General features: G+C 39.8%; 4 protein-coding genes across 4 annotated transcripts; 1 reads left to right on the forward strand and 3 right to left on the reverse strand.

The window, feature by feature from the left end:
* Positions 1-4257: 4257 nt before the first annotated feature.
* agmat (agmatinase (putative)) lies at positions 4258-8170 on the reverse strand. The gene is made up of 7 exons (XM_004560373.4): positions 7798-8170; positions 7181-7383; positions 6911-6959; positions 6308-6503; positions 5761-5940; positions 5527-5611; positions 4258-5416 (listed from the first exon to the last, which is right to left on the reverse strand). The coding sequence occupies exons 1-7, from the start codon at positions 8100-8102 to the stop codon at positions 5343-5345; spliced, it is 1092 nt and encodes a 363-aa protein (XP_004560430.1). The 5' UTR covers positions 8103-8170; the 3' UTR covers positions 4258-5342.
* Positions 8171-9130: 960 nt separating this feature from the next.
* Positions 9131-11923, forward strand: LOC101472165 (tubulin alpha-1B chain). The gene is made up of 4 exons (XM_004560371.5): positions 9131-9283; positions 10247-10469; positions 10556-10704; positions 10798-11923. The coding sequence occupies exons 1-4, from the start codon at positions 9281-9283 to the stop codon at positions 11776-11778; spliced, it is 1356 nt and encodes a 451-aa protein (XP_004560428.1). The 5' UTR covers positions 9131-9280; the 3' UTR covers positions 11779-11923.
* Positions 11924-12214: 291 nt separating this feature from the next.
* Positions 12215-16675, reverse strand: pink1 (PTEN induced kinase 1). The gene is made up of 8 exons (XM_004560372.6): positions 16199-16675; positions 15401-15676; positions 15172-15275; positions 14890-15072; positions 14536-14699; positions 14298-14425; positions 13800-14030; positions 12215-13585 (listed from the first exon to the last, which is right to left on the reverse strand). The coding sequence occupies exons 1-8, from the start codon at positions 16550-16552 to the stop codon at positions 13301-13303; spliced, it is 1725 nt and encodes a 574-aa protein (XP_004560429.1). The 5' UTR covers positions 16553-16675; the 3' UTR covers positions 12215-13300.
* A 2317-nt stretch (positions 16676-18992) lies between these two features.
* Positions 18993-21446, reverse strand: LOC101471893 (trypsin-3). Its single transcript, XM_004560370.3, has 6 exons — positions 21419-21446; positions 21035-21106; positions 20462-20618; positions 20179-20317; positions 19851-20102; positions 18993-19565 (listed from the first exon to the last, which is right to left on the reverse strand). Exons 2-6 carry the CDS (start codon positions 21090-21092, stop codon positions 19413-19415), a joined length of 759 nt encoding a protein of 252 aa, XP_004560427.1. The 5' UTR covers positions 21093-21106; positions 21419-21446; the 3' UTR covers positions 18993-19412.
* Positions 21447-21778: the final 332 nt, after the last annotated feature.

Here is a 21778-nt window from a genome sequence, read left to right on the forward strand (position 1 = left end):
AGTGCTTCATAAATATATATATATATATTTAGGAGACGCATTCCTGTAACAAATTCCACTCACTCAATATTTACTGACAACAGTAAAAGCAATGAAGAGTGCCCATCTGTTTGCAGTCAGGACTGGTTCAATTGGTTTGAAAATAAAAGTGTTGCTGCAGAGTTTATGAAAATATGTCGCTTCAGTTCTTGGCAATATATTTGGGCTTTTGTTGCCCTCTACTGGAGTTCTAAAGTGCAGCACACCGACTTCCCAGTGCAGAGATACCCCCACAACCATTTAACTGCCTTGCGTTGCTGTGTGCTGTGTCGCTGGAGACACGTCCCAAATATAAGCTTGTTTGTCAGGACTGAAGTCAGTAGCTGTTTGAAGGACTGGATGTCTGCATCCAACCATTTAAAAGAGTGATACTTTATCACTCTGAGGTTTGAGAGGGCAGCTGTTGCCAATTAAAAGCTAAACCCTGAATAGAGACAGTTATGGGCTGCTTCAGTTTGCTCATGAAAATAGACTAAAAGTAGATGAACAAAATGGGCTCATCATGTTTGGTTGGCATCTAGCGAATTTGACACCTCTGAGCTCCTATCCAGTCGAATCATTTACTGTACAAAAGCAGTCTTCTAAAAAATCAATTCTGTGTCTCATCTTGGAATATCAAAAAGATGTCAAAAGAAAACAAAACAAGGTGTGGAAGGGTAAATACACCAGAGACCTCACAGTAGAGCCAGCCGCGCCTAATCACACGTTTGAGACACATGCAAGGAGGGACAAGGGATTTAAGTTGTTTTATGTTGTCAGAGGTCGCATACCAAAAGTGTTGGAAACACTGCTGAAAGTTATGATAAACTTCCAAACTTTTACTCAGTGAACTCTTTTATTATACTGTAATACCATAAACACCACCATTACATAAACTAAATGCTACAGCATAGAGGATAAATAACACCTAAACTGCTGCAGTTATTCCAAGAGCAGGAATTTGTACCAGTGCTCTATAGACCCCTCTAGCCTCTTGGATACAAGAGGGAGCTTATTTCTGGGTCTGACTGGTCTGACTATGAATGTTTATAAGAGGCATCTCACTGACCACAGTGGTGTGATTTAGGGACTACTCCCTTGCTTGCAGTCAGCAGAAAAGTTCTGGAAAAATCATGTGAAAAAGTTAAGTAAAAAATGTCTTAACCCATTATTATAGGCCTCAAAGTCAACTTAACTTTCAACAAACTGTTTAGTTGTCTGTTTTGTGGCCGTGTTGGAAACGCCAAACGAGTCCTCTGTGAATTCCAAACGTGTGTTGGTGTTCAATAAAGTACTGTTTCAGCAGCATGTTTATGAAGCATAATGCCAGGAGTATATATACATTGTATGTAATTTCATGCCTTTGAGAGTTTTATTTTGTAGTTGGAGAAGTAAATAAACAATGGATTGAAAACTATTCAGAAGTTAAGATCAAGTCTCTCTTTTTTTTTTGTGTCCGACCCTTTAAAACCTGTAGCTTAGCAGTGTTGTTTGTTACTATGTATTGTGATATTACTGTAACTGTGATACAGTGAAGCTGGACTGTTCAGCTGCAGATTACAGCTGCCAAAAACCAACAGACCAGCCAGAAAAAATGAAATGATCCCTCTCTCAGCAAGGGTCAACGCCCCTTGGAGCCTGATGCAAATGAAGTTATGCTGAAAGAAGTTGGAGCACACATAGGATGCTCGTCCCAATCTTTTTCATTTCATCATAATATGTATGTCATATCTTTCCCTGCCCTCTGCTTCGATTGCACCAGATAAGTCCCAAGCAGCGTTTTGTTAAAAAAGTGCTGTTGGTAAATTAGAAAGATGGGAAATGAGAGTAACTCCAGAGTCACTTTGCAGATTACAAGTTGATTATCCGCATGTATAAAGCTACATGTCACAAAGACATCAAGACTTTATATAGTAAATATTTTGCTAAGAGAACTCAAGTTCATTTTAAAAATGACAAAATATTAAAAGAAGTAAACAAGCAATAAGTAAAAACATATATTGCAACTCTGATAATCCTACAAAATTACAGTCTGTAGATAGATAGATATTTTTATATTGTCTGTTTTACCCTTTTATTATTTGTTATCTTATGTGCAGCACTTTGTGATTCTGTCTAGAAAGGTGCTATACAAATAAAATTGCGCATATATATATATATATACAGTGGGGCAAAAAAGTATTTAGTCAGCCACCGATTGTGCAAGTTCCCCCACTTAAAATGATGACAGAGGTCAGTAATTTGCACCAGAGGTACACTTCAACTGTGAGAGGCAGAATGTGAAAAAAAAAAAATCCATGAATCCACATGGTAGGATTTGTAAAGAATTTATTCATAAATCAGGGTGGAAAATAAGTATTTGGTCAATAACAAAAATACAACTCAATACTTTGTAACATAACCTTTGTTGGCAATAACAGAGGTCAAACGTTTACTATAGGTCTTTACCAGGTTTGCACACACAGTAGCTGGTATTTTGGCCCATTCCTCCATGCAGATCTTCTCGAGAGCAGTGATGTTTTGGGGCTGTCGCCGAGCAACACGGACTTTCAACTCCCGCCACAGATTTTCTATGGGGTTGAGGTCTGGAGACTGGCTAGGCCACTCCAGGACTTTCAAATGCTTCTTACGGAGCCACTCCTTTGTTGCCCGGGCGGTGTGTTTTGGATCATTGTCATGTTGGAAGACCCAGCCTCGTTTCATCTTCAAAGTTCTCACTGATGGAAGGAGGTTTTGGCTCAAAATCTCACGATACATGGCCCCATTCATTCTGTCCTTAACACGGATCAGTCATCCTGTCCCCTTGGCAGAAAAACAGCCCCATAGCATGATGTTTCCACCCCCATGCTTCACAGTAGGTATGGTGTTCTTGGGATGCAACTCAGTATTCTTCTTCCTCCAAACACGACGAGTTGAGTTTATACCAAAAAGTTCTACTTTGGTTTCATCTGACCACATGACATTCTCCCAATCCTCTGCTGTATCATCCATGTGCTCTCTGGCAAACTTCAGACGGGCCTGGACATGCACTGGCTTCAGCAGCGGAACACGTCTGGCACTGCGGGATTTGATTCCCTGCCGTTGTAGTGTGTTACTGATGGTGACCTTTGTTACTTTGGTCCCAGCTCTCTGCAGGTCATTCACCAGGTCCCCCCGTGTGGTTCTGGGATCTTTGCTCACCGTTCTCATGATCATTTTGACCCCACGGGATGAGATCTTGCGTGGAGCCCCAGATCGAGGGAGATTATCAGTGGTCTTGTATGTCTTCCATTTTCTGATGATTGCTCCCACAGTTGATTTTTTCACACCAAGCTGCTTGCCTATTGTAGATTCACTCTTCCCAGTCTGGTGCAGGTCTACAATACTTTTCCTGGTGTCCTTCGAAAGCTCTTTGGTCTTGACCATGGCGGAGTTTGGAGTCTGACTGTTTGAGGCTGTGGACAGGTGTCTTTTATACAGATGATGAGTTCAAACAGGTGCCATTCATACAGGTAACGAGTGGGGGACAGAAAAGCTTCTTACAGAAGACGTTACAGGTCTGTGAGAGCCAGAGATTTTCCTTGTTTGAGGTGACCAAATACTTATTTTCCACCCTAATTTACGAATAAATTCTTTACAAATCCTACCATGTGGATTCATGGATTTTTTTTTTCACATTCTGTCTCTCACAGTTGAAGTGTACCTCTGGTGCAAATTACTGACCTCTGTCGTCATTTTAAGTGGGGGAACTTGCACAATCGGTGGCTGACTAAATACTTTTTTGCCCCACTGTATATATATATATCTATATATATATACATATACACACACACACACACACACACACACACACACACACACACACACACACACACACACACACACACACTCTTCAGGTCAACAACCACTGGAATATGTTACCATTTTTTTAAATGAAATTATACAGTTTGGCTGATTTTATAGGCACTGTGTCTGTTCTATCATTTTTGTCAAGAAAATATGGCCAATAATGTGTTGCCAGACTGAGATTAAAGTTAGCAGTGCTTGAAGAATAACCCATAATCACAACCCATCCAGAGAGGTTGGAGAAAAGTATAAACCCATGCAAGCATGGGGGAGACAACTACACACAGAAACACCCGGGAGACTGATGAGACAGCAGTATTAATCCCTGTGACACTATGCTGCCCTTCAAGAAAGGGAAAAGATAGGAAATGAAGACGGATAAAAGAAGAGGAAAAAGAAGGTTGGTTGAAAAAAAATATTGTATTTTTTTGAGTTATATAAAGGTGTCCAAGGCCTACATTTCAGAAAAAGTACAATTCTCTCTTATAATAGCTGCTGTTATATAATGCTAATAAAATACAGTACTGTGCAAGCCTTGAGTCATCCCTCCTTCTTTCATATTTTGCATCTAAGCCAGACTTTGACATTTTTAAAGTGGTCATTTGCAATAGTTACAATAGACTTCGTGAAGGTCGCGTTCTGTTCAAGGAACTAGATTAGGATGATTTGAGTTTTGTGGCATTTTGAGCCATCCTTCTTGCAGCAGTCATCAGAAGATGTGCACACTGGTGATAAAATGATGGACAGCAACAATAGTCAGGTATGCTGGGCCATTTAAACAATGCTCAGTTGGCACTACAGGGCCCAAAGTGTGCCAGGATGATATTTGTGTTAACACCTGGAGAACACACATTTCAAGCATTAGAAAAAACATGAATTAGTAACCAGTTTTCATATCGTGAATTTTGAAACCATAGACATGTAACATTTTTCTGAAAGGTTGAAATAAAAGCCTTTTAAGAAATGAAATGCTCCTGCGCAGTATATACTGAGTTTGTACAACAGCATAAACAATGCAAGAGTGCCAGGCACTATGACTGGATTGTGATATCAGAAGGAAGAAACTTGTTTTCAGCAGTCAAGGTAAATAAAGACACTTCAAAAATAATATTTCCTTACGTATTTACTAAAAGCAGCAGTTAGTTTAAATCACTGACCGGTTTGTCTTTCTTGCCTTAAATGCACATTGGTGAATACTGAATTTCACATTTCTGTACACCCAAACAGCACTACACTTAAGTTGTCATGGTCTTAAAACTCATCTGCAGCACTGCACTGTTGAATGAGTGCAGGATTTCCTAATGAAGCCAATACTTACAGAATCAAAACTTGTGTCCACTGCGGCATACTCATCATTTTGTTCGCAATTTATAAGACAGTAATTACCCTCAGATATTTTAGTGTCATTCAAGAGTGCAAAGCATGACTGTACCAAAATTTGATTGTCCGAGTTTTTCCAAAACTACACATTTTATTCTCTTCTATGCTCTCAGTATTTATCAATAGTACTTAATTTTTGGGAGAACACATAACATTTCAAAGAGGAGGTTGGCCCCAGTCAATGCAGTGTTTCCTGTTGACAGAATGAAAGAAAAAAATGAAATGAATAAGAGGACAAGAGGGAAAAAATACATTAGAAAGAAAATTGGAATTTCAAAAGAATTTAAATGTTAAAAAAAGCACCTGTGGTGTCGTAGGGTGGTGACACCTCCACTAGATCACATCCAACAAGGTTCAGACCATGGCATCCCCGAATAATCTCAACTCCCTAAATCCAATCGTGACGATTGATTGAAAAAATGAATTAATAATGCAGCAGAAAATACAACATTTCCTTGCTTGGTGTATGTAGTTTTGTTTATATATAGCTAGTAACTAGTATAGTAAACTTTGAGGTGTCTTTAGCACTTTGATTACCTGTATGGGAGTGAGCCCTGCTATCTCAGGTGTGCCTGTTCCAGGAGCAAAGCCAGGGTCAAGAGCATCAATGTCAAAACTGAGGTATACTGGACCTTTGCCCATCTGATTCCTGACCTCATCCATTAAAGGCGCAAGAGATTTGAACCAACACTCTTCCACTTGCACAACACGGAAGCCCTAGAGGAGTAGAAAAAACACATAGTAGCCTTGTTATGAGAAAATTATTTTGAGACATATGGCATCTCCGAGTCAGCGCCATAAAATGCCCTTGTTCTAGATGAAAGCATTTGCATCTTGTTGTCAAAAAACAAGCACAATAAAGATATAAAATATACCAATTATTAGCATAGATTCTTGCAACTTTATATTAATCCAGTTATACAGCATTTACTCTCCAGACAAAATGCCAAAACCATTATGTTGAATTTATCTGAGGCATTTCCCTATGGGGAACAAGCAAGTAAAGGTTTATTTATCCAACGCCAAAAAATATATGCTACATAAGCATGCTTTACACACATGAAACAGTAACCTAGCAGAGTACCTGTGCCCGACTCCATTCATATGAGTCGGCAGAATAGCCTGAACCCCGAAGGCCAATCTGGACCACTCTCTTGCAGTCCAGTAATCCTTCCTCCACACATCGTCTGAATGGAGTCCCGTGGCCTATTTTCTCCCCCAATACCACATCACTGGTGTCAGCATGAGCATCCACATGGATCAAACCCACTGGGCCATGCCTAACAAATTATCACAGGAACAAGGGCATGGGGTATAAAATGGTTAAAGAGGAAGTTTATCAGTGGCAGCTATATATATTAACTGAGGACTCTTCCTGCATTCTCAGTAAACCCAATTCACACAAAACAGTATTCTTTCATTTTATTGCATTCTCAGATTGTAAAGTCAGTGAATACAAGAATGCATAACTCAAGCGACACCTGAATCATGCATTTTTGGATTTGTAGGCTGTACAGTTTTGGAAGTTTGAGGGAAAAATGCTTAATAGCCGTGTTAAGACAGTTCAACACAGATCAAAACAATGTTTATTGTATCCTAAAGTGTGTAAAAAAGTAGCACTGTATCAGCAGTCTCAACTTCAAATAATTTGCATCACATGTAGTTCCTAGGAATAAAGCACACTTACTTCTCAGCAACGGCTTGCAGGATTGGGTAAGCAATAGTGTGATCGCCACCTGCAGACAAAACTTCCTTAAAATCCAACCTTTGATCAAATCTTCTCTTTGGTTTATAGAGCTATCTAAATGGCTAATAATTGAACATGTATTACAACACTGTGCTTTGTTAAATATTTACTGAGCTATCCTTGACTATCTGTGCAACTGTCTGAATAAAATGTGAGCAAGGGCACTTTTAGAGCGTTTTCTTCACCTCTAGAGATCAGTTTTCTTCTCACCCATAGTTAGCGGGATGCAGCCAGTGGCCAGGATCTTTCTGTAGGCCTCCCTGATGCGTTTGCAAGTGTCTTTCAGGTCATACACATTAACGTTCACATCCCCAATATCAGCAACCACGAGGGACTCATAAGGTGCTGCCCTGGTGCCACTGTTGTAAGCCCTCAGCATGGCCGACTCAACTCTGATCTGTCGTGGGCCAAACCTGTGAACCAGGATGACAGCTATGATTGTTCAAGCACAATGGCTGCTGCTTGGATTTTGCATTTTTTTTTTTTTTATTGTGACAATTTTTAACCTTGATGGCATGAAAATAGTGTTTACTGTACACAGTAAGGTATTGGGTGGTCAAAATGAATTTGGACGTTTCAGCTTTTGTACATTCCCTGCAGCTGAGGATTTCTGTTGCCTATATATGTGTCAATTGTGTACAAGATGGTCTGTGAAGTTTTGCACAACATGAGGATAAGATTAATTTAGTCACTTTAATTACAAAAGTGAAACTTAAATCTATCTTTAAACGCCTGAAAACTCCAGCTTTGTTATGCATGCATCCAATGACAGTCTACGGAGCAGCAGGCCCATACGTTTAAATATTAGCTGCAGAGAAAAACACTACCTTGCGCCAGGTCGGTTCGAGGTCCCGGTATCAATTGGGACGCCAACAAACGCTGCATCAAGCCCTTCTGCGGTGTCCTGGTAAGGTAATTTGGCCATGGTGGGGATCCCGGCCACCCTGGCAACAAACTCGGCGCTCGGTGGTACATTGTAGCGTTTCCCTGAGCATTGTCTGTTCGGATTTATGCAAAGGCCTCGTCTGTCGCTGCAAAGAGCCAAAGTCTGTCGTGGCTGCAAGGCGAAAAAGTCCGCTGCTGCAGCGGTAATGGTACGACTCAAATGCAAGTTTCTCCGAAGCGACGACATGCCTGCTAACTTGAGCGTAAAGTTAAGTTGTGTCAGCAGGCCTTTAAAGGACTTCTGCTACTTTAGTGCTTTATTGTATGCTCGTAATATTTTGTTTTGCGTCGAGCAGCGTAATGAAAAAGTATAGTTGAACAGTATTTATTTAACTTATTAATTTGCACTGTACACACTGTGATATTGGATGCACAAATTGATTCTTATTATGCAGGTTAAGTAATGCACATCTTTGTTAGGCGACTGATTAATTCATTACTTTTCTTATAGGTCTTATAAGTCACAGCATGATTCGGAGCCCTGAAGGCAGCACGAGTCTGCAAATGAGTAATCGAGGGAGAAACCAGCTGTGACCGTCTATCAGGAAGAGGACCAGCGTTATGAATGATTGATAAACAAAACTATGAAGAATACATATAAAGTAGTTATAATACTCTCGATCGACAGAATGCGAGTTCTATGATTTTTGCTAATGACTTCATTAAAGTAGAATGTAGAAGAAAATATATAGGGAAAATGCAATATTACAGCTGTGATAAGATTGAAATTTAAAAGGAAGCCAAATTTGTAATTTCAAAGTTACTTTTGCTCCTGGACACGTCAGCCAAGCCATTTGTTCAATGTACACGACCACATAAGTGGAGTTCAACGGCTGAAGTATTTGTCATTTTCCTGAATTAAGCCTTTTTTATTTTATTCTCTCGGATCTCCAAACAATATAGCTTCCATTGTGATGCCGTGGCTTTACTCAAGATAACAGGTTTCTGGCTAATTGCATTGATTTACACAAGCAAAGCGAATACCCCTTTTTATTTATTTATTTATTTATTTATTTATTTATTAGAAAAAGGACATCCGAGGGTCTTGCCTCCTACCAGATTTTATGAAATTCTGCTCTCTTTTTTGCACAGTCCTGTATTATATTGTCCTGCATAATCCTACCGACTCACGCCTTAGCGGAGGAGGAATTAGCTCCCGAAAGCCTCTTATCGCACATTGGAGGTTCTGAATGGGAAACAATTACTGCGCCAGACGGAGAAGGATTTTCAGTTTGTGCACTTCACCTGTCCTCCTGAAGAGGCAGAGCGAAGATCGTCATCACAGCAGCCTCAGACACCGAGCACCTCAGTCGCAGACACTCCTTTGGCTTGTTTCATTACATTGCATAATACCGACAAGCAATCATGGTAAGCGAGACCTTAATTTCTAACATTTGACTTGCTTATTTGTTACTGTTTAAGTCTAACATATGTGGAAATTAAACTAGGTCGTTTTTTCAGATCTGTTTCTTTCCAAATTACTGCAACCGTGCTTGTTGCCATGCAGTATTCCGCAGCTTACTGTGATCATACATAATTGCGAATAGAAATAGTGTGAGATGTCGTCAGTTCGTTAAGTTCGTACTTAAATGATAAATTACATTCATATGGAAGAGCCTGATCCTTATCCTACACAACTCCTGTAAATCATCTTAGTCTTCACCACTAGCCTTGTCCACTTGCCTTCCATTGGCTCCCTTATCAATTTCTGAACATGATCTCCAGCCATTTAACACAACGTGTATGTAAATGTATGTTACATAAATGCAGTGTCCTCTTTTCTAAAAAATAATTATGTCAGTGACATAATACACCATATTGTGTTTGTGTGTTATATAAAACTAAGCCATCCCTAATATCATATATGCTTAAAAATATACCATAAAATCAAATACAGCACAAATTGTGTTACATATAACCCCAGTGGATGATCTGAATGTGTCTTTTTAAAGAGCCAGCACACTGCAACATGTCTGACCTAGATAATCCTCTCTGTCTACAGTAATCCTGCAGTAGGCAGTTTTATGTCGCAGCACAAAATGCATGGGCTTCTGTAAAATAAATGGCAGACTGAGACTCAATCCAAATGTTATAATAGAATATAGAAAATGTATTATTAACGGTTTCTTGTGCAAGGTAGGGAAAATGTAATTTAAGCAGTTGTGTTAAAGGCAATTTAAAATACAGTGATTGTTTCATTTGTGAGCCCGATTAATGTGTTTTATCCCTCCTTTTTTTAATTAGCAAAAACTGTTCTGAAAACTGGTTATCTTCAGCAAGTGGAAGACTCGTCTTTGTTTTTAATCCAAATCTTTTTTCCCCTTACACTAGCGTGAGTGTATTTCCATCCACGTTGGTCAAGCTGGTGTCCAAATTGGCAATGCCTGCTGGGAGCTTTACTGCCTGGAACATGGGATCCAGCCAGACGGTCAGATGCCCAGTGACAAAGCCATTGGTGGTGGAGACGATTCTTTCAACACCTTCTTCAGTGAGACTGGAGCTGGAAAGCACGTTCCCAGAGCTGTTTTTGTCGACTTAGAGCCCACTGTCATCGGTAAACTTCTAGAAATAAACTTATCGCTGTTGCCTCTTTAATTTGTTAAAACCCTTACATAATTTCTTAATGGTGGTTTTTTGAAGATGAGGTGCGCACTGGGACCTACCGCCAGTTGTTCCACCCTGAGCAGCTGATCACTGGCAAGGAGGATGCTGCTAACAACTACGCCCGTGGACACTACACCATTGGCAAAGAAATCATTGACTTGGTTCTGGACAGGATTCGTAAACTGGTGGGTAAATCAGAGCAGAAGAATCCTGCATAAATGACCTAACTGATGGGTATATCTCTTATCTGGTTGCTGTCTCTCCCTCTCTCTCCTCAGGCTGATCAGTGCACTGGTCTTCAGGGCTTCCTGGTGTTCCACAGCTTCGGCGGTGGCACCGGCTCTGGTTTCACCTCCCTGCTGATGGAGCGTCTGTCTGTCGACTACGGCAAGAAGTCCAAGCTAGAGTTCTCCATTTACCCAGCTCCCCAGGTGTCCACCGCTGTGGTGGAGCCCTACAACTCCATCCTGACCACCCACACCACCCTAGAGCACTCTGACTGTGCCTTCATGGTAGATAACGAGGCCATCTACGATATCTGTCGTAGGAACCTCGATATCGAGCGTCCTACTTACACCAACCTGAACAGGCTGATCAGTCAGATTGTGTCCTCCATCACTGCTTCCCTCCGCTTTGATGGTGCCCTCAATGTTGATCTGACAGAGTTCCAGACCAACTTGGTGCCATACCCCCGTATCCACTTCCCCCTGGCCACCTATGCTCCAGTCATCTCTGCCGAGAAGGCTTACCACGAGCAGCTCTCAGTGGCTGAGATCACAAACGCCTGCTTTGAGCCAGCCAATCAGATGGTGAAATGTGACCCTCGCCACGGCAAGTACATGGCCTGTTGCCTTTTGTACCGTGGTGATGTGGTACCCAAAGATGTCAATGCTGCCATTGCCACCATCAAAACTAAGCGCTCCATCCAGTTTGTGGACTGGTGCCCCACTGGTTTCAAGGTTGGCATCAACTACCAGCCCCCCACTGTGGTTCCTGGTGGAGATCTGGCCAAGGTCCAGAGGGCTGTGTGCATGCTGAGCAACACAACTGCTATTGCAGAGGCCTGGGCTCGGCTCGACCACAAGTTCGATCTGATGTACGCTAAGCGTGCCTTTGTTCACTGGTACGTGGGTGAGGGTATGGAGGAGGGAGAGTTCTCCGAGGCCAGAGAGGACATGGCAGCTCTGGAGAAGGATTATGAGGAGGTGGGAGTTGATTCTATTGAGGGTGAAGGAGAAGAGGAAGGAGAGGAGTACTGAAAGGGTCATGAGGGATTATACAGGAAACTTCAGTGTGTTCCTAAATACATTCCAGTCTATTTATTACCCGTTTGACTTTGTTCAGAGTATAAATTATTAAAATGCTAATATGGCTCTGTCTTAAATAAAGTTTCTGAAAAATGAAGTCTTGTATCAAACCTTTTTTTGCATAACAACACCTTTAAGTTGTGAGGGATTTTTAGAGAAACAATTTTAGTTTGTCCAAGATCACATGGAAAAATCCAGGTGAAATCTGCTTTGGAACTCCAAGAAAAAGACATTTAAGATCAGGCCGCAACTTGTTATTTCACAAACAGTGCTAATAATATTCATCATCAAAATTTAAAAAAAAAATGTATGGATATTACTATATCACCAATACGAGTTATTTATTTTGAAAATATCTAAAGACAAAGGAAAGAACTTGAACAACCACTTCAGGGCTCTTTAACACTTTTATTCTGAAACACTGCAAAAAAAACGACATACATCTAAAATCCGTCTTATAATCTTTTGTAGGAAGCCATATACATGCATCCCTTTCATTCTTTTTGACAGTAGATTATCCTAATATGAAGGATTAAGTCCCAATATTTCAATTATTATGAAATCTGTATATTATATTAGCTGAAAACCTCAGCTCTGAACAGGTGCATAACATGAGCATAAAGTGCAAACAGCAGCAATGTGGAACAAAGTCAGATCCTTAAGATTAATTAATTACTCATGCATGACACATCAGGATCAATGTGATTCATATGTTCTAGCATTTAGGACAGGTCTATGTTCCTTAGCTGTGAAATATCAGTGTACAACTGACTGCAACACACATATCCACTGACAACCAGATCAAGGGGCAACTTTATGTCCTACTTGTGAACCTTTCACTTGGTCTTACCCTACACAGTAGAGTCTAACTTGATCTGTATTGACCTCCACATTTACTGGTACAAAAAATTTTCATAGTTGCAAAAATAACTGCATGAATGTGAGTTTTTGTTTGTTTTTTCCCCCACAGGCTGATTTGAAAAAGTGTATCATAATTTGGAAAACAAAATATCCACTCACATAATAGAATTTCTTGCTGCGAAGCAACTCAAATGTTGGGAAAAATTAAACACAATCACTCCCCAGCAGCCGTCTCAGTAATCCACAATGCATTGCACGTGTAAGACAAACTGCATTTTTGTATGATGGGTACCAATAACACTTGAATGTTTGAAGTGCTTGAATTCCTGCTGATACAGTGATGATGGCAAGTGAAACATATTCACAAGTATGTGAGAAATGCAGATAAGTAACATTAGCAGCATTAGAGGACACAGGTTTGAGGGTCGGGTTCTTGAAAAGGGAGAATTACACCACTTGGCAATTCATGATAAATAATCAAACAATACCCACAGCCATTAGATGTTACAGCTAAAACAATAAATACCACACATACAGAAGTCTGAGTATTGAAAGCAATTTTAAGCCCCAGTTTATCCATATCAGTGACTCTCAGCTACGTGTTTGAGTTAATCTAGACAGACAGCACGCAGGCCTGGCTCTGCTCTCGCCCATAGAGGAGGAAGCCTACAGCAGTGCGCAGGTCCTCCAGCTCTAAGTTAGCCAGGAAACTCCTCTGAAGCTCCGCCTCCACTTTGTTCCCACTGGGCCCCTGACAGCCCTTAAGGAGAACCACAGCAGACTGGCAGAGCAACCAATCAGCCAGCTTCCTCATGCCCACACTGTCCTGGTTAGCCAGAGCCTTCCGACCCCAGAGGCTCAGATGTAGCATGTTAGCTGCCACACGGGCAGTGGGGCGCTGCAGGGTATGAAGAACATGTTTCAGTAGTGGAATGGTAGAGATGCCTCTCAGGTAAATCTACAGAAAATGTTAACTTCACAATTCCCCTTAGTGTTGAGAGAATTGTGATTTTTTTTAGTTCAATGTTTCGGTTTAATAAATGAAACTATATTGTTTTAGCTCTCTTTTACTGAAAACTTAAATATTAAACTAAACACAGCCCCTTCTTTACCTTGTTTGGGTTCCTCCTGAGAAGTAAGCGTATCACGAACTGCACATCAGCTGGAACACTGGAGGGTAGAGGAGGAAGCTGCTTCTCCTGGTAATTCCTGCTCTCCAGTCCCACTGCTCGATAGAATGGATTTTGCTGTCCAAATATCTCGTAGGAAATGGCGCCCACGGCCCAGGCATCTGCCTTGCTGTAGTCAAGCACCACACCACATCCTGGAACTGCAGTGGCCACCTGATGGCAGAAAAATTATGAGAAATTAAAGTGATTAAATATCTGGTTAACTGCAAATTATCTATTTATATGAATTCTTATTTATCTTAATGATTCATTTCAAAACACAAAGATACAATTAGGTTACTTGAATGGTATCCAAGTGTCACCTCCGGTTATAACCAGAGTGGAGGCAAAAGTCACAAAATTCAGTCTTAATAGTCACCAATAAGAGACGGCGCAGCAACTGTGGCTACTCAGTTACAATAAAGACATTTTTAATCTTACCTCCGGAGCCATAAGTGAAGCATTCCCTCCTTTGCTGACCCAAATGCTGTTGAAGGGCAGCTGCAGACTAGAATCGCTCTGGGCCAGACAGCATCCAAAGTCAGAAATCACTAAACGGGGGCAACCATCTGCATAAAGGACAAATCAATATAACACCGGTGACCCAAACAGACCTCAAGCTGGCATAGTTTACATTTGGCTTTAAACTGTTCTGTTATTGACAGAATTTTGTTCGGACCTGAGTCGAATTCCAACAGCACGTTGTCTGATTTTAGATCCCTGTGAGCGACACCCTCTCTGCACAAATGGTCAATCCCCTCAAGGAGCTGCAGCACCATCAGAGTGCCCTGCCTGCGGCTTGGTGTGGACATTTCCAGGTACTGCCTCAGTGTGCATGGATAGCTATGACACAAAAAATCTGTGAAGTTACTGAATAAAAATGACCTGACACGTACACTATAAAAAAAAAAACCCAACAAAATAATAAAAATCTCTGAAAACAAAGACAGTGACTTTTTTTTATTTTTTTATACACAATGTTTCTAGCACACATACTGGGTTGGACTGAAGTAGGTAGGAAGGTAGGTCTTACTTCTTCATGACCAGGAAAAGAGTGCGATTGTTGCCCAGGCCTGTAGGGTTAAGCCTGGGTGGCAAAACATCTGGATATTCCTCCTGAGCACCTGGTAGCAATGGAACATCTGCAGTAAAAGCCCGGTACACTCTGATTACATTAGGGTGTGCTGACACTCTTTTGGGCAGGACTCCGAAATGTCTGCATGTAGAGAAATCACAGCCATTCATTAGTACGTTTCCTATCCTTAGGTCACCACTCTGAGGCAGGAATAAAAAGAACTGAGGTTATAATACTTACCCATCCAGAGTAATTTCTTCTTTTTCCTGCTTTAAGGCATGAGGACCTGCAGGGACCAGCTCCTGAGACATAGACTTTAAGATGGCCTCACTTGATGACCCAGCCTGCAAACAAATAGCAAAATACCCGTCGGTACTGATGTGTGGCTCTTTTTCGTTTGTTTTCATACAGAGGATTAAAACCTAAAACAGATGTGAAATCATTATCAAACCATTAGTATACTACCCACCCCAAAGTTCCACATCATCTTAATAGCAAAAGGGAAGTTCCTTAGTGAGCAGCATGTCAGAGATCGAGGTGCCTCAGCTTCCACTTCACCTTCTTTTATCTGCACCAGGGAGCATTTTCTGGCACTTTGCTTTGGAGGAGCAAACTGAGCTGCAGCCTCATACACAGCTGCATTGGAGCCTTTCCCAATCTGGTTCCCTAGAATGTAATCCTCCAGTTTATATCCAGAGGTGAATGGCTTAAATGGACTCTGGAATTTCTTCTTTCTAAAAACAGCCTGCAGGGGAAAGCAATAACAATAATAATAATAATAAGCTACACAAAGATATGTTCATATCAATCACGTGCTATAAACAAATTTAGTCAAGAAAAAAAAGGAAAAACAATCAGACTGTATACAACAACTTTTTAAAGCCCCCAAATGTACCTACACTTGTTATAGACGCAGCTAGAGACATATTAAAATAATAAAAAGTAAATTAATGCAAGATTGCAACCAGGTTATCCATTCAGGCCTCAGTGCAAACAGCATGAAAATTAAAGAACGTACACAAATCTTGGGTCTATGCATTACCGTATCAACAAAACATTCATAAATGTAAAAACAATATGCAGAATTGGTGAAGATACAAATAAACAAACTTTCAGTGAAAAAAAAAACCCAATACGGCAAATAACCATGAAAATAAAGACTAAAAGAAAAACGACTACTAACAAACCACTTTGTCAGAAGCTACTACACTTAACGACTTAAATGTCGCTTAGGTACCCTACTGTGACCTACTTTTAGATACCATACCTGGATCTCCTGGCATGTTGAAGCACTCTTTCTGTCATCCTCCAACTGTTGTTCGATAAGCCCCACACCGAGACCGAAAGCCAAAAATACAGCTCTGTTACGCGGGGACCCGCCAGCAAACCTCCTGAAGCCGGCGGACTGAAGCTGAGCTGCCAGGCCTTTCAGAGAAGTGCGGTAATAGCGGTACCGAGACGGCAGGAAAGCCTGAGGCTGAGCGGTGCGGACCGACGGGCCTGCACGGAAACGGTCAGCTCGGAGCTTTGCTGCGAGTCGGCCACCGGATTTCAGGAGACCGAGCTGAAAGACCGACCGGCCCAACTCGAGTCCCCGGCTAATAGCGTGTTTCACAGACATAATTTACCCGGACAGGTAACTTAAGCTGCTACAACGAAGTTTTACTTCTGCCTAGCTCTCTACGCCTAGCTCTCGAAAGGCCCCACAAGAGGACAGCGTTATGTAAACAAAACAATAACTGCTGCTGCTGAGCATGCGCAAACCTTTAGACTGTCTTCTTTTCGTTTACCGGAGGGTGGCGTTTAACGATCAGGGGACATATCAGGGTATAAACACAAATACATTTAATCATGTCACAAATACAGGATCACTAGAGGTTCAATTTATGCTGGGCTGCCGAGCACACTATATATTTTTAAAAAATGTATAACAACCCAGTCCCCAATGGAATTTAAAAGGTTGTTTAAGGCCTGACACAAAAATGTTTGAGTAGTTTCTCCCTCCTTAACTACTCAAGGTGATGTAGATTTTTTTCTTTTCTTTTCTGTTTGTTTCTTTTCTTTTTTTTCTTTTAAAAAGTCATCCAACTACCCATGTGGATACTTATTTTATTAGAAAACTGACAAAAATTATGGCTTGCCTATGTGGTACAGACCACCCAAGAATCTGTTACTTTGCACTAATTAGTGAATATCTGTATCTGTGCATTACACCTGTACAGTTTATAAATGAAGCCTGCTAATTAGGTTTGCTGTTGTAAGTGTTGTCAGTTCATAGTTTTGTTGTATGTTGGATACAACATGTTAATTTAGTGAATTCTGGTCAAAAGGAGGGTGAAGCTTTACCATGTCACTGACATGTTGGCCAGTGGGTGTGCAGTGTCCCTCAGTTTCACAGTCCTGATATAAACTGGTGAAAATGCTCAGCCTGAAGCTTCACAACCTGACTTCTCTAAACATCAAGGTGACTATATCCATCTTTTATTTAAAATGTATGTTGTCTTGATGCATGCTCAATCATCCAGGTAAGTAAATCTCCAAAAGTTGATTCTGTTCATCACTTGGATGAGTCACGAAATGTTTCTCCCACGCTACGTCCAGATGAACAGAATCAACTTTTGGAGATGAAATGTATGATCTCACAAGAAATGTGTGGCTCAAATAAGAGATATTTTAATCATTAATTCATCACTACTAAAATTATTAATTTAAACTTAACAGTTATGCAACTACAGAGGAACCACACAAGTGTACAAAATCTGTAGCATAAGACTATAAAAACAAATTTAGCTTCCATTAATGCTTATAAAAAATTGGACAAATGGTAGCATTTGCTTGATCACATGATCAATGCCAAACCTGTAGCATGTATAGTTTATCTCTGAAGTTCCATTGGGTAGGATCCAGTCACCTTACTGTAAACAACAACAAAAAAAAGCAGAGAGAATGCCCCTGACAGGGGAGTGCTTTCTTTTCTTCAGCAATACGTTTTGTTTTCTTCCAAAGTATGAATAAAAAATTAACCATATAATATTACAAGTTCAAATGACCACCTAATCCTTTTTGGTAAATGTAATTATCACACACACACACACACACACACACACACACACACACACACACACACACACACAGTAGAGGTCAGATACTGTGTGTATACTCTTAAAAAGTTTGAAAACCCACCAAGGTTAAAGGCACTTTTTTAAACCTTATTTTCATTTTGTGTAGATCATTGTTTGTTCGTTCGTTGTTTGTTGTTAGTTTAGCACATGCATAACCAACTAACTAGATGGGGTCACTGTGCCAAACAAGGACACTGATTTATAAAAGTCTTCATTTAACAATCATTTCCACTGGACCAGGATGTATCATACACACTTACTGCACTATTTTCAACTTATTCGTAGTCATAATGTTTCACTGTTAAATTATAGTTAACCTCAACAGGTTCACATGAATTTCCCAGTAATATACTTCCCAGCATGCCATTATTTTTAATCAGAGCTTTTTAGGATATGTTATAACTTTGTTAGGTTAACTGGCGTAGGTGTGAATGTGAGCATGAATGTTTAGGTTTAGCTTAACAACAGAAACCAGCACCAGAGAGAAGCTGTAATTATTCAGTGTGCAGCAGGATAGCTTCTATATTTAGTTGTTTAGATACAGTACCCAACAACTTGATTAGGCACCCAGTGTGAGGTTAATGCCACAGCTGCCCTAAGTTGCTCTATAACATGAGTAAACACTTTCCTAAGGAGTTCTTTATGTTTAAAACAAGACCCGAGTTCAGTGAAGTCGATAATTTTGAGTTTTAAACAGGTTTTTGACAGATTACTAAAATATTTGTTTGTTTGTCTAGCTGCATTATGTAACCATTTGCTATGTGTTTTATGAACATATAAAGGTCAGCTCTTCTTTGTGAAGAAAAATTGAGCACTTTGTTGATTTTTATATTCTAAGCAACTTTTGGACATTTTGGACTTTGAACACAAGAGACTGATAGAAGCATGATACAGACAATCAGCATCTTCACTGTCACTGTGGATGGGTTAACCTTTTATTCCATACTAGTAGTAGTAGCAAGTATCACTTGTCAGTTTATAGACCCAGTGCATTGGTAAAATTGTTCTTAAAGCTGCACTAATTGAAACTGTCATATTTACAATGAAGCTTAAATAAAATATAAGAGGTTTTGCTTGTAGTAACAGGCATAATAGGAAAATTGATTCATGTGAAAACAACAACATTGGTGATTTTTCAATAGTACTATTCACTTTGAATGATTAACACAGTTACTAATTATACTGCTATAGTACCAACAAAAAATAAAAAGGATATCATAACAACAAGTCTTTCTTTTATTATTCCCTATCAGAAAAAAGAGTGACAATCAATTAATTATAGGTGCAATATTGACATATTTATTCATTTCAGGCCCATCTGAAAATTATGTTCATTTAACTGTTTTTGAAAAAAATCGCTCATGGTGTGTTGTCAATAACCCAGTTAATCCACTGAATATAGCTCCTGACTCTGGTGTAGACACCAGGGTAGTACTTATTTCCACAGCCAATACCCCAGGAGACAATGCCCTCAAAGTAGCCATTGCAGACAAGGGGGCCCCCGGAGTCGCCCTGTGGAGTACCACAACAAATCAGGATTGTTTTTTGATAATAGAGCATTTCACATTCACCCTTAAATGGAAAATGTTAAATATTATTAAAATGACACTGAAATTATATGTAAATCATCACTGGTTAAAATATATTTTATAGCATATATAACAGGTGTCATTTTGCCTATAAATTTAAGAGGAAATATTCATTTAAAAATAGTATTACTCTACAAAATGCAGTTGCTAAGTAGTAATTAAGCATACCACAAACACAAAATAAATCATGTTTTCCATGAATGTATACCTGGCAAGAGTCCTTTCCCCCGTATGGAGATCCAGCACAAAGCATACCTGGTTTGATCCTGCCCCAGTAATACCAAGTGCAGTAAGGTATTTCTCTTACATCCACAGCACGTAGCACAGGGGAGAGGGTGTAACTGTAAACCTGTGTCACTCCCCAGCCACTCACTATGCAGGTGCCACTAAAGGGAGGGGTACCTTCATCAGGTATCAGAACTGGCTGAACATAAGCATTCAGCTGTGCTGGTCTGCTAAGCTGTAACACAAACCAAAGTTAGGGTGGTACCATTGTGAGATCACATTTTTTGTAGCTAAGTACAAGTCCTACTTACCTTAATAAGCATGATGTCATTCTCATATGTCCTGAAATTATAATTGTGTACATATATCTTTGAGACATTGAAGATCTGTTCAAATCCCTCTGTTTTGATCAGGCTGTGCTCACATAGCACAACCCTCATAAAATTACTCCTGTTAAACAGAAAGAGACAAAACGAAATGAGAATTTCACATATGTTCTTTCAAAACAGACCTTTTTCCATCAATAATTATTAAACATTTTCATTAATGTTTATTAGTAAAGCTGCAATCTTGCTGTATGGTGTCAGTACTTACGGTCTCCAGCAGTGGGCAGCAGATACCACCCACTCTGGGTGAACTAGCGTGGCTCCACAATAGTGATCCCCGACCTCAGTCTGAAGGGATGCCTGGTATTTGATAGAGTATGGTTCGACCTCTTGACCCCCGATGATCCTTCCTGTATTCTCTTTCTCTGTGACGAAAGACAGAGCGAATCAGACAATTTGTCTCTATATTTTACGTTCTTTTGGTTTACAACAAAAAAGATAGATTGTCAGGGTAATGTGCCTTAACAAAAAAAAAAAAAAAAAAAGCAGAATATTCTAGTAAGTTTCTTAACTTAAAGAAGTCTAGTTGTTTTCGTTCCAAGCTCCTTATAATATTCCAGTTCTGTATTCATTTCTACAGTATTGTCTGGCTTCATAAACTGAGTCAGACAGCAGTATTACAGCCACGTCACAGAAAATTTCTCCTGATCGACTAACATGTCTGTTTTTGTCAGCTGTTTTAAAGTCTTTGTGTATTAGTCTTTAGATCTAAACATTGAGACTAGAATTTCATATCCTTTGCTAAGTGTCTTGGAATGAAAAATTCAAAGATATAACTCACGTGAATTTACTGAAAAAGACAAAAGAAGCAGCACAGTAGTGATTGCCACAGCAGCCATATTGTAATTGATACCTGTAACACAGAACAACGACAGCTAGCAGCTTCTATATACATAAATTACTGTCATTTTAATTGCTCGTGCTAATGAACTATTAATTATTTGCTTAGTTTTGCTTAATTTGGTTATTTTGCTTTGTTTAAAAACTGTATCGCAACAATTACAGGATCAACAATATCTTCAAAAGCACTAAATGACCATTTAATTCAATTCTTTTGAACAATGAGCTTTTATTTTTAAAATATAGTGAGACTGTGAATTATTTTTAGACAGTTGAACATTAATTACAATTTCACTAAAAAGGGTTAAAATAAAAATTTGCTTACCTGAAAGTCTAGACACAGGAAGCTTCAGAGTATCTCCAAATGATGAGACCAATGCTCTCCTCTTTCTTTTTATAGTGTAACTATATCCTTGTCAAGATCTTTTGTTTAAATTATCTTTTCGTCTTGTTGTGTTCTGTAACCATCTCACGCTCCTACAATGAAACTGACCTACAACCTGACAAAGCTAGGGTGTTCTCTTGTATTATGCCCATTTCTAAGCTCAAGTTTTATACTTGCAGTTTTTAGGTTGGCAACGCCTCTACAGGATCAACAATATCTTCAACAGTTATTTCTCTATTAAATGTTGATAATGTTTTTAATGAGATGAAATTAGATTGCAATAGTTTCCACGATTATGTA

This window comes from Maylandia zebra, linkage group LG20 (genome assembly GCF_041146795.1).
Source record: "Maylandia zebra isolate NMK-2024a linkage group LG20, Mzebra_GT3a, whole genome shotgun sequence".
Classification (NCBI taxonomy): Eukaryota; Metazoa; Chordata; class Actinopteri; order Cichliformes; family Cichlidae; genus Maylandia; species Maylandia zebra.

Bases quoted from the DNA above. Each gene is read 5' to 3' on its own strand.
- LOC101472165 (XM_004560371.5), top strand. The intron at 10,470-10,555 runs GTAAACTTCTAG...GGTTTTTTGAAG, and splicing joins CTTAGAGCCCACTGTCATCG to ATGAGGTGCGCACTGGGACC. The intron at 10,705-10,797 runs GTGGGTAAATCA...CTCTCTCCTCAG, and splicing joins TGGACAGGATTCGTAAACTG to GCTGATCAGTGCACTGGTCT.
- pink1 (XM_004560372.6), bottom strand. From the start codon at position 16,552: ATGTCTGTGAAACACGCTATTAGCCGGGGACTCGAGTTGGGCCGGTCG. The intron at 15,073-15,171 runs GTAAGTATTATA...CTCTACATGCAG, and splicing joins GAAGAAATTACTCTGGATGG to ACATTTCGGAGTCCTGCCCA. The intron at 13,586-13,799 runs GTAAAGAAGGGG...CATACCCTGCAG, and splicing joins TCAGGAGGAACCCAAACAAG to CGCCCCACTGCCCGTGTGGC.
- agmat (XM_004560373.4), bottom strand. From the start codon at position 8,102: ATGTCGTCGCTTCGGAGAAACTTGCATTTGAGTCGTACCATTACCGCT. The intron at 5,941-6,307 runs GTACTCTGCTAG...CTACTCCTCTAG, and splicing joins ATGAATGGAGTCGGGCACAG to GGCTTCCGTGTTGTGCAAGT. The intron at 5,612-5,760 runs GTAATCAAAGTG...GATTGGATTTAG, and splicing joins CAGGGCTCACTCCCATACAG to GGAGTTGAGATTATTCGGGG.
- LOC101471893 (XM_004560370.3), bottom strand. From the start codon at position 21,092: ATGGCTGCTGTGGCAATCACTACTGTGCTGCTTCTTTTGTCTTTTTCA. The intron at 20,619-21,034 runs GTGAGTTATATC...CTTTCGTCACAG, and splicing joins GTCTTTTTCAGTAAATTCAC to AGAAAGAGAATACAGGAAGG. The intron at 20,103-20,178 runs GTAAGTAGGACT...TTTGTGTTACAG, and splicing joins ATGACATCATGCTTATTAAG to CTTAGCAGACCAGCACAGCT.